The sequence below is a fragment of the Oncorhynchus clarkii genome, unplaced genomic scaffold (genome assembly GCF_045791955.1).
Source record: "Oncorhynchus clarkii lewisi isolate Uvic-CL-2024 unplaced genomic scaffold, UVic_Ocla_1.0 unplaced_contig_817_pilon_pilon, whole genome shotgun sequence".
Classification (NCBI taxonomy): Eukaryota; Metazoa; Chordata; class Actinopteri; order Salmoniformes; family Salmonidae; genus Oncorhynchus; species Oncorhynchus clarkii.
In genome coordinates, this window is record NW_027261148.1 from 149,452 (window position 1) to 163,838 (window position 14,387).

General features: G+C 41.9%; 2 protein-coding genes across 2 annotated transcripts; both read right to left on the reverse strand.

Moving 5' to 3' along the window:
• Positions 1-1,423: 1,423 nt before the first annotated feature.
• Positions 1,424-2,632, reverse strand: LOC139405459 (gamma-crystallin S-1-like). Its single transcript, XM_071147785.1, has 3 exons — positions 2,542-2,632; positions 2,072-2,314; positions 1,424-1,765 (listed from the first exon to the last, which is right to left on the reverse strand). Exons 1-3 carry the CDS (start codon positions 2,548-2,550, stop codon positions 1,496-1,498), a joined length of 522 nt encoding a protein of 173 aa, XP_071003886.1. The 5' UTR covers positions 2,551-2,632; the 3' UTR covers positions 1,424-1,495.
• Positions 2,633-12,921: 10,289 nt separating this feature from the next.
• LOC139405468 (gamma-crystallin M3-like) lies at positions 12,922-13,859 on the reverse strand. Its single transcript, XM_071147794.1, has 3 exons — positions 13,770-13,859; positions 13,411-13,650; positions 12,922-13,255 (listed from the first exon to the last, which is right to left on the reverse strand). Exons 1-3 carry the CDS (start codon positions 13,782-13,784, stop codon positions 12,974-12,976), a joined length of 537 nt encoding a protein of 178 aa, XP_071003895.1. The 5' UTR covers positions 13,785-13,859; the 3' UTR covers positions 12,922-12,973.
• Positions 13,860-14,387: the final 528 nt, after the last annotated feature.

The window sequence follows — 14,387 nt, forward strand, 5'->3', positions numbered from 1 at the left end:
TGGGAGGAACTATAGGAGGACGGGCTACGCTGGTGGGAGGAACTATAGGAGGACGGGCTACGCTGGTGGGAGGAACTATAGGAGGACGGGCTACGCTGGTGGGAGGAACTATAGGAGGACGGGCTACGCTGGTGGGAGGAACTATAGGAGGACGGGCTACGCTGGTGGGAGGAACTATAGGAGGACGGGCTACGCTGGTGGGAGGAACTATAGGAGGACGGGCTACGCTGGTGGGAGGAACTATAGGAGGACGGGCTACGCTGGTGGGAGGAACTATAGGAGGACGGGCTACGCTGGTGGGAGGAACTATAGGAGGACGGGCTACGCTGGTGGGAGGAACTATAGGAGGACGGGCTACGCTGGTGGGAGGAACTATAGGAGGATGGGCTACGCTGGTGGGAGGAACTATAGGAGGACGGGCTACGCTGGTGGGAGGAACTATAGGAGGACGGGCTACGCTGGTGGGAGGAACTATAGGAGGACGGGCTACGCTGGTGGGAGGAACTATAGGAGGACGGGCTACGCTGGTGGGAGGAACTATAGGAGGACGGGCTACGCTGGTGGGAGGAACTATAGGAGGACGGGCTACGCTGGTGGGAGGAACTATAGGAGGACGGGCTCATCATAATGGCTGGAATGGAAGCAATGGAACGGCTGAAAACGCACTGTTTTCATGTGTTTGATACTATTCCAATGATTCCATTCAAGCCATTACAACATGGAAGACGGTTCAAAAATACAACGTTAACATCATCAGATGCACCTTTTATGTTGCAATGTTGCAATATAATCCATTCCCATTCTGTAACTCAAGTTCTTCAATCAACAGTGCTGACTATGAGTTGCCCAGACATTTCCCTATTGTATCATGAATGAAAATATTAGCAGATTCTGCTGAGTACAGATGTAGGATCTTAATTTGAGCCAGTTTGCTACAGCAGGAAAATAATCCTGCAGCAACAGGAAATGTGAATTATTATGTGGATTATAATTAATGGGATTGGGGTTGATACATTTTTCGTAAGGGATAACCACATCTGAAATGTCAAAGTGGTAATGACAAACTTCAAAAGCCTTTTTTAATGCATTGCAGGAAAGTTCACCAGAAACAGGGTGATCAAATTAGGATCCTACATCTGTAACACATTACACAAATGAGTGCAAAGCAAAATATGTAAGATATTCATTTCACAGCCTGTTCATGACAATAACCAATGAATACAAATATTTGATGTGAGATATTTAGGGTACACACATGGTCTATTCTAGGTCGATTCACTCCACAGTTTCACTCAGCAAACCACGGTAATATGGGAGTTCATTCATGGGAAAACCTTTTAAAAGTTCAACCAACCTGACAGATACGTTTGCATATTCATTATTTCTCCGTGGTTTAAAATACAAAAGGCAGGAAAAAAGTCTCTAATGTGTGGATGGATTTATTTCAACATGACTTCCCATTGGTCATTGATTCAAGAGTCATACATTCAGCTTCTTACATATCAATACGTCTGATGGAACCCACTCTGGCGCTCATGCTTCCCCACTCGTTGTATCTCCTGTACTCTCCCGGGGTCAGCAGGTACTGGCGCCCCCTGTAGTTGGGGTGCTCATACAAAAGCCAGGAGCCCTCCATCACATTGCAAGAGTAGATGTCATTGTAATGGAAGCGCTCGTAGAGGTTGGGGCAGTCGTCCGTCAACTCCGTCATCTGTCCTCCGAACTCGGAGCGCTCAAATATTCTCATACGGTGAGATCCCTGATGCTGTGGATACAGAGAGGAATGTTATTGGGATGATACTCATGTGTAGCCATCTCAGAAAAATATGTGGTAGACTACGTCCAACCTCAGTCAGTGGAGGCTGATGGAAGGAGAAATGGGAAGGATAATAAGCCTGTCCTCCTCATTTCTTTCTCCACCAGCCTCCACTGCTCAGAATCCAGCAGTTGATTTCCTGCAGTTTTGGGATCAAACTACAAAGGTCCAGAAGTCCCTGTAATACTTCAGAATCCCTCCAATACTTCAGAGTTAACGGGATCTCTTTAACCTCTTCCTTAATTCGTCTCTTACCTGGGGGATCATGCGGCAGGACCTGACGCAGTCATTGAAGCCCATCCAACGCTGGTAGTCGGAGAACTCGCCTTCCTTCAGGAAGTACTGATAGCCCATGTAGCTGGGCCTCTCGTACACCATCCAGTTGCCGCTCTCCACCTTGATGGAGTTGCAGCGGCTGAAGTGGGCATGTAGGTCAGAGCATTCTCCACCGCACTCATAAGAGTGACCCTGGAAGTTTCTCTCTTCGTAGAAAATGATCTAAAAAACAGATCAATTGAGGTGTTTTATTGTGTAAGACCAGATCTCTTCCCCAGCAGTAAGCCCCAAGATTTAGAATTATTTTGTAATATTGTACAGACTAAAATTCCTGATCAGAGGCACACATTACCTTTAATGAATCTCATCCCCTTTTATTGATTTCGGTAGAATAGTCTATGGAGGAATGCAGAGGCACAACATATGCATAGCATAAAAACCAGCCTTACCTTTCCCATTGCGAAGGTTAACTTTGGTCTCACTGGCACTCAGCAAGGGTTGGGAGGTGCGTCCTCTCTTTATAATCCATGGATCAACGGCAGTATTGTCATGTAAATAGTTGGACTTTTAACATGTCAGCGGTTTTTTCCGCCAGAATGCTGTGAACACTGCCGTGTATTTTTGTCTTAGGTGGTCAACACAGTTAGCATTTTTACCTTTCAACAAAGGCTCATTTTATTTAGGATGATTGTCATTTTAAAATGTCTTGTAGATGAGTGATCATCTCTTGACGATTACAACCACGTTGTTTTAGACCAGATTGTGATTTGATATGAAGAAATGAAACTGGTGTAGAAATGGCAGACCAATCTGAGTAATACAAGTGTCCAGTTTTGTGTACCAACCCAGGTTAAAACATTATAGTAGTGATAATGATGTTTTCCTGTATGTACCCCATCACATTTTATAGAAAACAAAGTACACAGTACATTTGGAGGGGGAGTTCTTTATTTAAAAAATTGAAACTCTGAAGGGAAAACTTGATGGCATGGATTTAACATAAAAACACTGGAAAACATATAATTGAATAATTCATCCAATGTCAAGTCATTACATTTTTTTATATATTCAATGTGCCTTGAGATACTTACTCAGTTTCTCTACATTGTGACGTTTTGATAAAACCAAGAAAACGTAATACTCTAATTTAATGCTATAATTCAAGACTGTTCAATTTTGGTCCTGGGGGGCCAAAACACTTATGGGTTTCATCCTCTACTTCTAATCAGGGACTGATTTAGACCTATTACACCAGGTGAGTGCAAATTAACTACCAGGTAGAAACAAAAACCAGAAGTGGTTTAGCCACACTAATTTAATATGTACAATAACTCTGTTTCTGTAATCATCTTTTGTAATGAATCACCTGGCAATGCCCATGCTACTGTCATGACGTTGGCCTGGGGGTAGGTTTATGACAGTCATAAATACCTCTTCCCCCCTTTTTCCTCTCTCTACCCTACTGATGTTACATTTGCAAAACCCTTGGTTAACATAGAGATTCTGGGAAAATTAGGAGGTGGGGGGAAATTAACTATATTCTGACCAATTGAACATATGCGGTGGTACTTAATGAATACGATGTCAGTTCGGTTGTCATCTGAGACATTCTCATCAATGATAAGATGACAAACTCTACAGTGGAAAGTCTACACATCAGAGTTATCGGATTCACATGGAATTGTTGTTCAATATAAATGTTTGAATATGAAATTATTTGTGATGGGATGAAATGTGATTTTAGCTTCTAAAATGTGAGATTTGGGTTTTCATAAGGTAGGGCTATGCTCAATCAGTGGCCCGCCCCTGTGAAGGGACATGGGCTATAAAACTTTTCAAACACGCCCTCCTCTCCCTTCCTATATAAAGCCTTGACGACAATGTAACCTCCTGTTCCGAGGATGTGAGGACGACGGTCCGATGTCAGAATGGTTCAGATAATAACTACAGAACGAAGCCAACATCAGCATGAGCTTTGGTTGCGAATGGTATGAACTTTGAACTCTTATTCACTACAGAAGTGATACCTCCTAGCCGTTGAGTTAGCAACAGCAGCTGCAAATGCGGGTTAGGAAGGAACAGACAGAGTATCCCGTTTACCACACAACAACGTTACTACAACGTATCCAATTTACCAGCAGAGACATTCTTCAAAGGAGAAAGGACTAGGTTGGGCAACACAGCCTTCCATCTACCACCAACCTACCGAAGCGCAGCTCAGAGTAAATATTGATTTGCATTTTCCTTTTCCAAATGGGCGGTAACTTAGAATGCATAGGATACTGTATTTACGATAGCACAGCTTCGCTTCCTTTGTTCCTCAGTCTTCCCGCTCTTTCACTCAAACCCAGCCCCTTTTCTTTTGTGTAACCAGCTGTCATATCTGTTCTGCCCGCTAGGGACGTTTTCTCTTATGACGTAATTTGTAATCAAGTTATGATTAATTATGTGTAATTCTGTGTAATTAGTTAGGTATTTAGCAAATAAATAATTAAACCCAATTTTGTATTGCTGATTCAACTTGTTAGCCAGGGTTTGTGCAGATAACCAAGAATTTACAACTTTCAGTTGAGACTGAATTAAGGTGAGGATTAATATTGACTGCTATTGATGTAAAATATTACTAGGTCTTTAAGAGTTTTTTCGGAAGATAACAGCTCTATAAATATTATTTTGTGGTGCCCCGACTATCTAGTTAATTAAATTTACATGATTAGCTCAATCAGGTGATATTAATTACGGATAAATTATTTTATAGAATAGCATGCCATATCACTTAATCCGGCATAGCCAAAGACACGACACTACCCACAATTATGCTTTAAATAGTGTCCCTGCTACATTAAATGTTAATCTCAGCAAAATGGAGGTATCAAAATAGTTGAAGCATTTGTACATACGTGAGGAATGCCACTGCAAGGCCGGCTAGGGTAAACAGTAGCTGGTGTTGGCCAAACAACAGCCCTTGCAGATCTGGGTCAGAGAGGTAAAGTAAACAACAGCCCTTGCAGATCTGGGTCAGAGAGGAAAAGTAAACAACAGCCCTTGCAGATCTGGGTCAGAGAGGTAAAGTAAACAACAGCCCTTGCAGATCTGGGTCAGAGAGGTAAAGTAAACAACAGCCCTTGCAGATCTGGGTCAGAGAGGTAAAGTAAACAACAGCCCTTGCAGATCTGGGTCAGAGAGGTAAAGTAAACAACAGCCCTTGCAGATCTGGGTCAGATAGGTAAAGTAAACAACAGCCCTTGCAGATCTGGGTCAGAGAGGTAAAGTAAACAACAGCCCTTGCAGATCTGGGTCAGAGAGGTAAAGTAAACAGCCCTTGCAGATCTGGGTCAGAGAGGTAAAGTAAACAACAGCCCTTGCAGATCTGGGTCAGAGAGGTAAAGTAAACAACAGCCCTTGCAGATCTGGGTTAGAGAGGAAAAGTAAACAACAGTCTTTGCAGATCTGGGTCAGAGGTCAAGTAAACATTGACCAAAACATCTGCTCTGTCACCGTTTTCCCTGCAGAGATGACAACTTTGTCAGGTAAGATCAAGCTGTATGCAGAGCCAATACTTCTCTAACTATTACAATTGAACTGTTGTCTGTATCCATTATCTATCTAATCTACATGTTGTATTTAGAGTCATTACAAACCCGCTCCCGTGGGGATGTTTGTGTTCATTTAGTGTTGCAGTCGACCTTTTATACATTGCGTATTTACAGTTGATCCACCCTTCATTTCTATGGGGTCAGCATAATAAACTCTGTCTCTTTTAGCTTTTGTTGGCTTCAAATCCTCCTACTGTGAGATGTTCTATAGGCTTAATCCCTCCAAGGTTTTAATACTAGTACGTGTCTAAACAAAGACAATAAAGTGAAGCTACTAAACGATGGGGAGATACTAGTACGTGTCGAAACAAAGACAATAAAGTTAAGCTACTAAACGATGGGGAGATTCTAGTACGTGTCGAAACAAAGAAAATATAAGTAACAAACAAGTTGATGTGTTTATAAGTCACAAGCAACATTCTTTATAACAAAAGGGTGGATTTGAAGCTTTATTGTGTTCTTTAACCACTTTGTAACCTCATATATAACCTCTTCAGCACCATACATAACTTTGTAACCTCATATATAACCTCTTCAGCACCATACCGATCAGTGGAGGCTCCTTAGAGGAGGAAGGAGAGAGATCTTCCTCAGTGAATTTCATTAAAAAATATATATTTTTAAACATTTAAAAAGTTATCCTTTTTAGATAAAATTTTAATAAATATAATCACGTCACCAAATAATTGATTAAAACACGCTCTGTCGAGGCGGTCTAAGGCACTGCAGTGCTTGAGGAGTCACTACAGATCTGGGCTTGTTCCCGAACTGTGTCGCAGCCGGCCATGACCAGGAGACTCATGAGGCGACGCACAATTGGCCCAGCGTCGTCCGGGTTAAGGGAGGGATTGGCCAGCCGGGATGGCCGTGTCCCATCGCGCATGCACACTGACACGGTTGCACGTTGTACAGTGTTTCCTCCGACACATAACCCGGCTTCCGGGTTAAGCGAGCAGTGTGTCAAGAAGCAGTGGAGCTTGGCAGGGTCATGTTCGAGAGGATGGCGGGAGTTTTGCTTCTCCCATGTCTGTACGGGAGTTGCAGCGATGGGACAAGACTATAACTATCAATTGGATATCACAAAATTGGGGAGAAAAAGGGTTAAAAAATTAAATAATACAAATAAAGTAAATCAACTCAATACACTCTGTAGGGAAGCACCACTGTGTAGCCGGAGGACAGCTAGCTTCTGTCCTCCTCTGAGTACATTGACATCAATACAAAATCTAGGAGTCTCATGGTCCTCACCACCTTCCATAGACTTACACAGTAATTATGACAACTTCCCGGGGGATGTCCTCCAACCTATCAGAGCTCTTGCAGCATGAAATAACATGTTGTCCACCCAATTAAAGGATCAGAGAATGAATCTAGTACTGAAAGCATAAGCTACAGCTAGATAGCACTGCCGTGCTATCTACAGTGCTATCTAGATAGCAAATGCAGCTAGCTAGTTTAGTCTACTCAAACACCCTGCTCAAACAGAGGTATGCTATGTCACTGTAGCTAGTCAAGGCAAGCTTTTGCTTTTAAGTGATAAACTGCTTACACTGTAACGTTACTGCATGATTGTAGCAGTTTTACCAGTGTGTTAGTTCTATTAGCTATGTTGACTATGATGTTACTTTAGCTAATATAGTGACAATGATGTAGGCTGTGTGTAGCGGTTATGATATGGTTTTGCTTGGAAAGTTTTTTTCACCTGGTCACAAACAGCTGATGTGTTGCGCATTACAGTCCATAAGCGAAGGGAAAAGGTGAGTGGAGGAGAGCGCATAGATGCGAGAAAGAATAGAATGTGGCTGCTATGAAAGCGAACTGTGTTTACGCGTGATCAGGTGTGTATAAATTCCACCGATTCTGTTGAAAAACGGGGATAAACATACCTGAATTTGTCCAATAGAAACTCTTGTTTGCAACTGTGGGACTAATGATTACACCATATATCAGCTAGATGCGGGTGAGAGTGATGGCTTCAAAGTATGTTCGGTGTGAACACACAAAAGACATTGACTGCCAAAACTCTATTTATAGGTGCTCTTGGCAAGCAAACGTCTGACAATCTTACTGGTGTGTGGGATCAACTGGGAACTCATTTAGTTTTAATTATGACTCCTGATGACATCATAGAGAGTCATTTTCTTAGGACATTTTTTTCTCCATATTTTTGACTACAGAACATGTAGATATTGGTATCAGTGGCGGTCAGTGCAGTTTACGATGAGGGAGGCCGATATTCTTTTTCAGGAGCATGGCCTTATTTCTATTACGGCATATTGGATGACTGTCATTCATATTCCGTTCTGCCAGTTCAATGTAACAGTGATAGGTTTAGGCTACTACATGATACTTGAATTTTCCCTATACTCATCATGAGGCTGCTACAACGTAGCTTATGAATGAAAGTTTACAGTCTTGTTAAAATACTCCAAACTAGAAGGTAGCAGTAGTGTTGCATTCTTCAGCTTAGTTTGACAATGGTTGTCCCTATGTATTTTGTTTTGTAGGTATCCAATGTTAGCTAACTAGCTAGCTGTGCTAATGTTGCTATTGTTGTAGAATACCCTTGGTGATCCTTGCCAGATGGCCAAAGCTAGATAACTAGCTAGCAAGATGACAAAGAAACAATTTCATTCACTCTCCATAATCCCATGCTGCCAGTGCCATTTTTTTGTTAGCTAAACCTTTAGCATGTAATTCGCTAGCCAGCACAATATATTTTTTCCTTTTTGTTGTTACTCCTCTCGGCTCCCCACTTTGTGCTCTCTGATTGACTCAAAGTCAAGTTGTCGGCCACTGAGGAGCGTTGTGATTCTACAAGTATGCTTATGCTTTCAGTACTAGATTCATTCTCTATTCCTTTGATTGGGTGGACAACATGTTATTTCATGCTGCAAGAGCTCTGATAGGTTGGAGGACATCCCCCGGGAAGTTGTCATAATTACTGTGTAAGTCTATGGAAGGTGGTGAGGACCATGAGACTCCTAGGTTTTGTATTGATGTCAATGTACTCAGAGGACAGATGGCATGTTCGTCGGTATGCAGCAGGAACGTTTTTTTGTTCTAGAAAGAGAAGGGACAGCCTCCTACCTATCAGCAGTCTATCAACAGTCAAATTCTCAATGTGTTTCATTCTTTAGGGGGAAGGTGTTTGCCTTCTCTCAGCGTCATCGCAAAACTCATATTTTTTCAAAATACATCTCTTGATGGACAAGTTTAATGATTTCTAAATAACAAAACTACAAAATTAACTAACGGACAGAACCTAATGTTTATTTTGGTTGGAATATTATGGGACGTTGGAGCTAACAACCCCTGGCCATTTGAAAACATGCACGGCTGGAATTTAGGCCTTTGGCCAATTCAATAAGAAACTGGCCTGGCTCTATGGAGGCTATTTGGGACCTGCAGACCACCGTACACTTCCATGCCAAACTATTAATGAGGAAGGGACCAACTAGTGGCGTCAACTAGTAGAGTTTTGGTTAACTCAGAAAAAGGCCCACAGACCTAGTACAAATAATTTCTAATTGTAAATAAATAAATAAAAAAATAGATATGTTTTGTTGTCACATACACCAGATAGGTGCAGGAAAATGAGGTCTTTTCTAGGGTCAGCCCTAGTAGTACAGCGCCCCTGGAGCAAATTAGGGTTAAAAGCCTTACTTGTCGGCTCAGGTACTCAAACCAGCAACCATTTGGTTACCAGCCCAACGCTCTAACCACTAGGATACCAATGAGAAGAGTTTTCAGTGTTAAGAGAAGAAGATGATTTTAGAGTAACTTGAAGTATTACTGTATGTTGACATTGGGTTTGAATATTAAAAATGTCATCTGGATATGATTGGTATGGGCTTGTAAGTATACAGATGGTTTGAAGATACATCAATGATGTCGCTCTGCTGCTGGTGATTCTCTGATCCCTCTCTACGCAGACGACACCATTCTGTATACATCTGGCCCTTCTTTGGACACGGTGTTAACTAACCTCCAGCTTCAATGCCATACAACTCTTATTCCGTGGCCTACAACTGCTCTTAAATGCTAGTAAAACTAAATGCATGCTCTTCAACCGATCGTTGCCCGCCCTTCCAGCATCACTACTCTGGACGGTTCTGACTTAGAGTACGTGGACCACTACAAATACCTAGGTGTCTGGTTAGACTGTAAACTCTCCTTCCAGACTCACATTAATCATCTCCAATCCAAAATTAAATCTAGAATCGGCTTCTTATTTCGCAACAAAGCCTCCTTCACTCACGCTGTTAAAACATACCCTTTGTAAAACTGACTATCCTACCGATCCTCGACGATGTCATTTACAAAATAGCCTCCAACACTCTACTCAGCAAATTGGATGCAGTCTATCACAATGCCATCCGTTTTGTCACCAAAGCTCCATATACTACCCACCACTGCGACCTGTATGCTCTCGTTGGCTGGCCCTCACTTCATATCCTTAGCCAAACCCACTGGCTCCAGTTCATCAATAAGTCGTTGCTAGGTAAAGCCCCGCAGCACCCACCTGCAGCACGAGCTCCAGCAGGTATATCTCACTGGTCACCCCCAAAGCCAATTCTTTCTTCGGCCGCCTTTCCTTACAGTTCTCTGCTGCCAATGACTCGAACAAACTGCAAAAATCTGTGAAGCTGGAGACTCATGTCTCCCTCACTAGTTTTAAGCACCAGCTGTCAGAGCAGCTCACAGATCACTGCACCTGTACATAGCCCATCTGTAAACAGCCCATCCAACTACCTCATCACCATACTGTTATTTATTTTATTTATCTTGCTCCTTTGCACCCCAGTACCGCTACTTGCACACTCATCTTCTGCACATCTATCACCCCAGTGTTTCATTTAACATACTGTAATAATTTCGCCACTATGGCCTGTTTATTGCCACACCCCCCTTATCCTACCTCATCTGCACACACTGTATATAGACTTTTTCTATTGTATTATTGACTGTATGTTTGTTTATTCCATGTTTAACTCTGTGTTGTTGTTTGTGTTGCACTGCTTTGTTTTACCTTGGCCAGGTCGCAGTTGTAAATGAGAACTTGTTCTCAACTAGCCTACCTGGTTAAATAATATTATTTTTTTAGAATATGAATATATAAATCATGTGTTGGAGAAAAATATACCATTACTGCTGTTTTGGAAGCACAAGAAGAATCATCTTTTTGTTATAGATTGCAAGCATATTTTCTTGGGAATAGATTGTATGTAACATTATTTTGTATTCAAATATTAACTTACCTGAAACATTGAATTTGAGATGGATGTGTCATGACTGGTCTGTTCGGATCAGGACCACACTCCTACAAGACATCTCTCACACCCACCAGAGGGGGAGAGATCAACAGGTATGGAGCTGGGGGGGGGGGGGGGGGGGTTTATGACATCATGCCCATTGTAAATCTTAAGGCAGCAAACAAAGTCCCTTTGTCCTCTCAATATGGAGGAAGAGAATGTATGATGGGCCTATGGAGAACCTACCTCAGAACAGTAACTGTCATGATCGTCGTATTGAGGAGACCAAAGCGCAGCGTGGTGTGAATGCATGATTTAATGAAAGACGGAAAAACCACGACATACACTAAAACAACCTTGACCGCTAAAGCAACTCTGTGCTAACATGCAACATCACATAGACAATAACCCACGAAATACCCGAAGAAGATGGCTGCCTAAATATGGTTCCCAATCAGAGACTACGATAAACAGCTGCCTCTAATTGAGAACCAATCTAGGCAACCATAGACATACAAAACACCTAGATGGTAAACAACCCCATAAACCTACAAAACCCCTAGAGAGTACAAAAACACATACATCACCCATGTCACACCCTGACCTAACCAAAATATATAAAGAAAACAAAGAATACTCAGGTCAGGGTGTGACAGTAACATGCAATAAACAGACTCTGGAACAATATGTTTCGTCAGCCAAAATGGTAGTAATGACAATAGAAGGAATGTAAAAATTAATGTCGTTTTTGTTATGTTTTTAAAAGTGAAATGACGACGTTATAACGAAAACATTGTAACTTAAAGAGTTTTCACAATATGTACCTGATGTTTGCATACTGTACATTGTGTGGAAAATGCCCAGATCAAGTCAAATGTTTTTGTAAAGAGGAAATGTGCAGTTAGTTGTCTAAATTGTATTTGAGTAAAATCCAGAGCTTGCCTCGTCACTAGTTACACCCTAAAGGCGGAAAGACCCATTTCTGACCCGAGGGGATAAAACATGTTAAGAATTATCATATCAGACTAGGTGGCCACCAGCTGCAGCCAAGGTCCGATTAGTTGCAACCCCAAAACGTAACACGAGGTTGAAGAAGACAAAGGAACGTCTTAATCTACGGATGAGTAGCTGTGTCTAAGAGGGTGAATTCAAGCAGGACCACCTGGTTACCACTCTCCAATGAATTGTGTGTCTACACTGCTTTCATTCCTACACTGGAGCCCCTGAGCTACACAGCTGACCGTACTCAGAAGACCACCTTTCAGAACAAGGCTAGGAAACAGACCACGAAGAGAAAGGACACTGACATTGTGTGGACAATCAGAGCGTTACGCCCGGTAACAACAGAAGTGTCACCATCAGAGGAGAATTCAGAACTCGGACCCCATCGGAGTCCTTCGACACATAATTACATTATTATATTCTGACCCATGAGAGCGGCAGTTCGGGTTACGATTAGGGTTAAACTAAACATAGTTTACAAATGTACCCAAGTGTGCTTTTCTCTCGTACCCTCTCTCTTTCTCTCTCTTTTGAAATCCCCATTTTGTGTAACGTGTGATATTGTGTTGGCCCGCTAGGGACCTGTTTCATTGTACTAAGTTCTAATCAATGGCCTAGACTGTGTGTATGTGTATCTTATATTATAATTTTAGCTTGTTAGTAAATAAACAATCACCTCAGTTGGTGTGGTACGGACTTATTTAGTGGGTTTGTGCAGATTCCCAGGTTATGCGATGTTCAGGATGAGACTGTAGTGTAAATTCATTCATTAGCGACAGTTGTAAAAATCGATATTCTGATATTATTTGAGTTAATTTGGGAAATAGAAACTCAATAAAACCAAACTTTCCCATGGTGCCCCAGATGAATGACTTAAATAATTACCTGATTCATTTAATCACGTAATTATAAACCATGAATAATTCGATGAGCAGTAGTCGTCACATTAATCAATACAACGTCACGTCACGACCGATGCTTTTATACAAGCCTTTATTGTCAACCTAATATTCACATCAAACAGTGAGTTAACAAGAATCCATGATACGCCTCATAGACTGCCATCTCATGTTGCCCATGCTTCCCCCCATGTTGCTGAAGTTCCTGTACTCTCCAGGCCTCAGGTACATCTGCCTGCCTCTGTAGTTGGGCTGCTCGTACATGAGCCAGTGGCCGTCCATCACATTGCAGGACTGGCAGTCGGACATACGGTAACGGTCCATCATGTTCTCACAGTCGTCCATCATCTCGTGCATCTGGCCTCCAAAGTTTTCCCTCTCGTAGATCCTCATCCTGAACTGGCCACTGTGCTGTAATGGAAAACCACAACAACCAAAGCCATTAGAAAAATTGCTAAATGTTAACACATTTTTTATTATAAAATGTTATTCCAATTATAACTATTTTATCCAATCCAAACTACTATCAGTGATAACAGAAACATATGAATTAGTTGTTTATTTACCATGGGGATGTTACGGCAGGACCTAATGCAGTCAGACATGCCCATACGCTGGTGGTCACCATACTCTCCTCTCCTCGCAAAGTACTGGTTTCCCTGGAAGTTGGAGCGGTCATACACCATGAAGCAGCCGCTCTCCACCCTGCAGGAGTTGCACCTGCTCAGGTAGGAGGTCAACTCAGGGCAGTCTGAGCTGGTCTCATAGGAACGACCCTGGAAGTTCCTGTCCTCGTAGAAGATGATCTGGAGGTTAAAAGAAACAACAATATTGACTCCAAACAGTAATACGACAAGTTCAAAATTCAAGTTCAACTGCAATTTTGAAAGTTTCTTCAGTGGTTTTAGGCTGTAGGTTGGCGTACCTTTCCCATGGTCATGGTGACTCTTGCTTGGGTAGCCTACAGATATATGGTGATACTTGGCCTGAAGATGTATAGCTTATTCTCCGTCCTTGGGTACTTTTATACCTGGCTTAACGTCAAAAGAACCCCCAGCTCCATTGTGAAAAGTACTGAGTTGGCATAATGGCATAGGGGCCCCTTTACACAATGGTTTCCAGCTAAACCCTTTATTACTCCCCATTGTGTGTATTTGTGAGGTGGGGTCCATTGTTGGATTGTTGCTGTTTGACTGACAGAGAGAAAAAAAGAAAATTCTCTGATAATTTACCTCAAAGGGCACTTGGCCCTTTGTATAATATTATTATAATAACATAACATTATGCACATCATAATGAGTGAGGGATATGAGAGAGCAAACTTCTTGTTATGAGAGGCTGGTCATGTATACTGTACATTGCCTCTCAATTTAACACACTGACATGTCCTGTCAGAGAAATCACTGAAAACAATATTTGATCTAGATGATTTAGATGTTCAGTGATAAGTGATTGATTGACTGGGATTAGGTTTTTCATTTCAAAGTGAAAATAGGCTAAATTAACATATTTCCTGTAAATTATTACACGAGTAATGTACAGG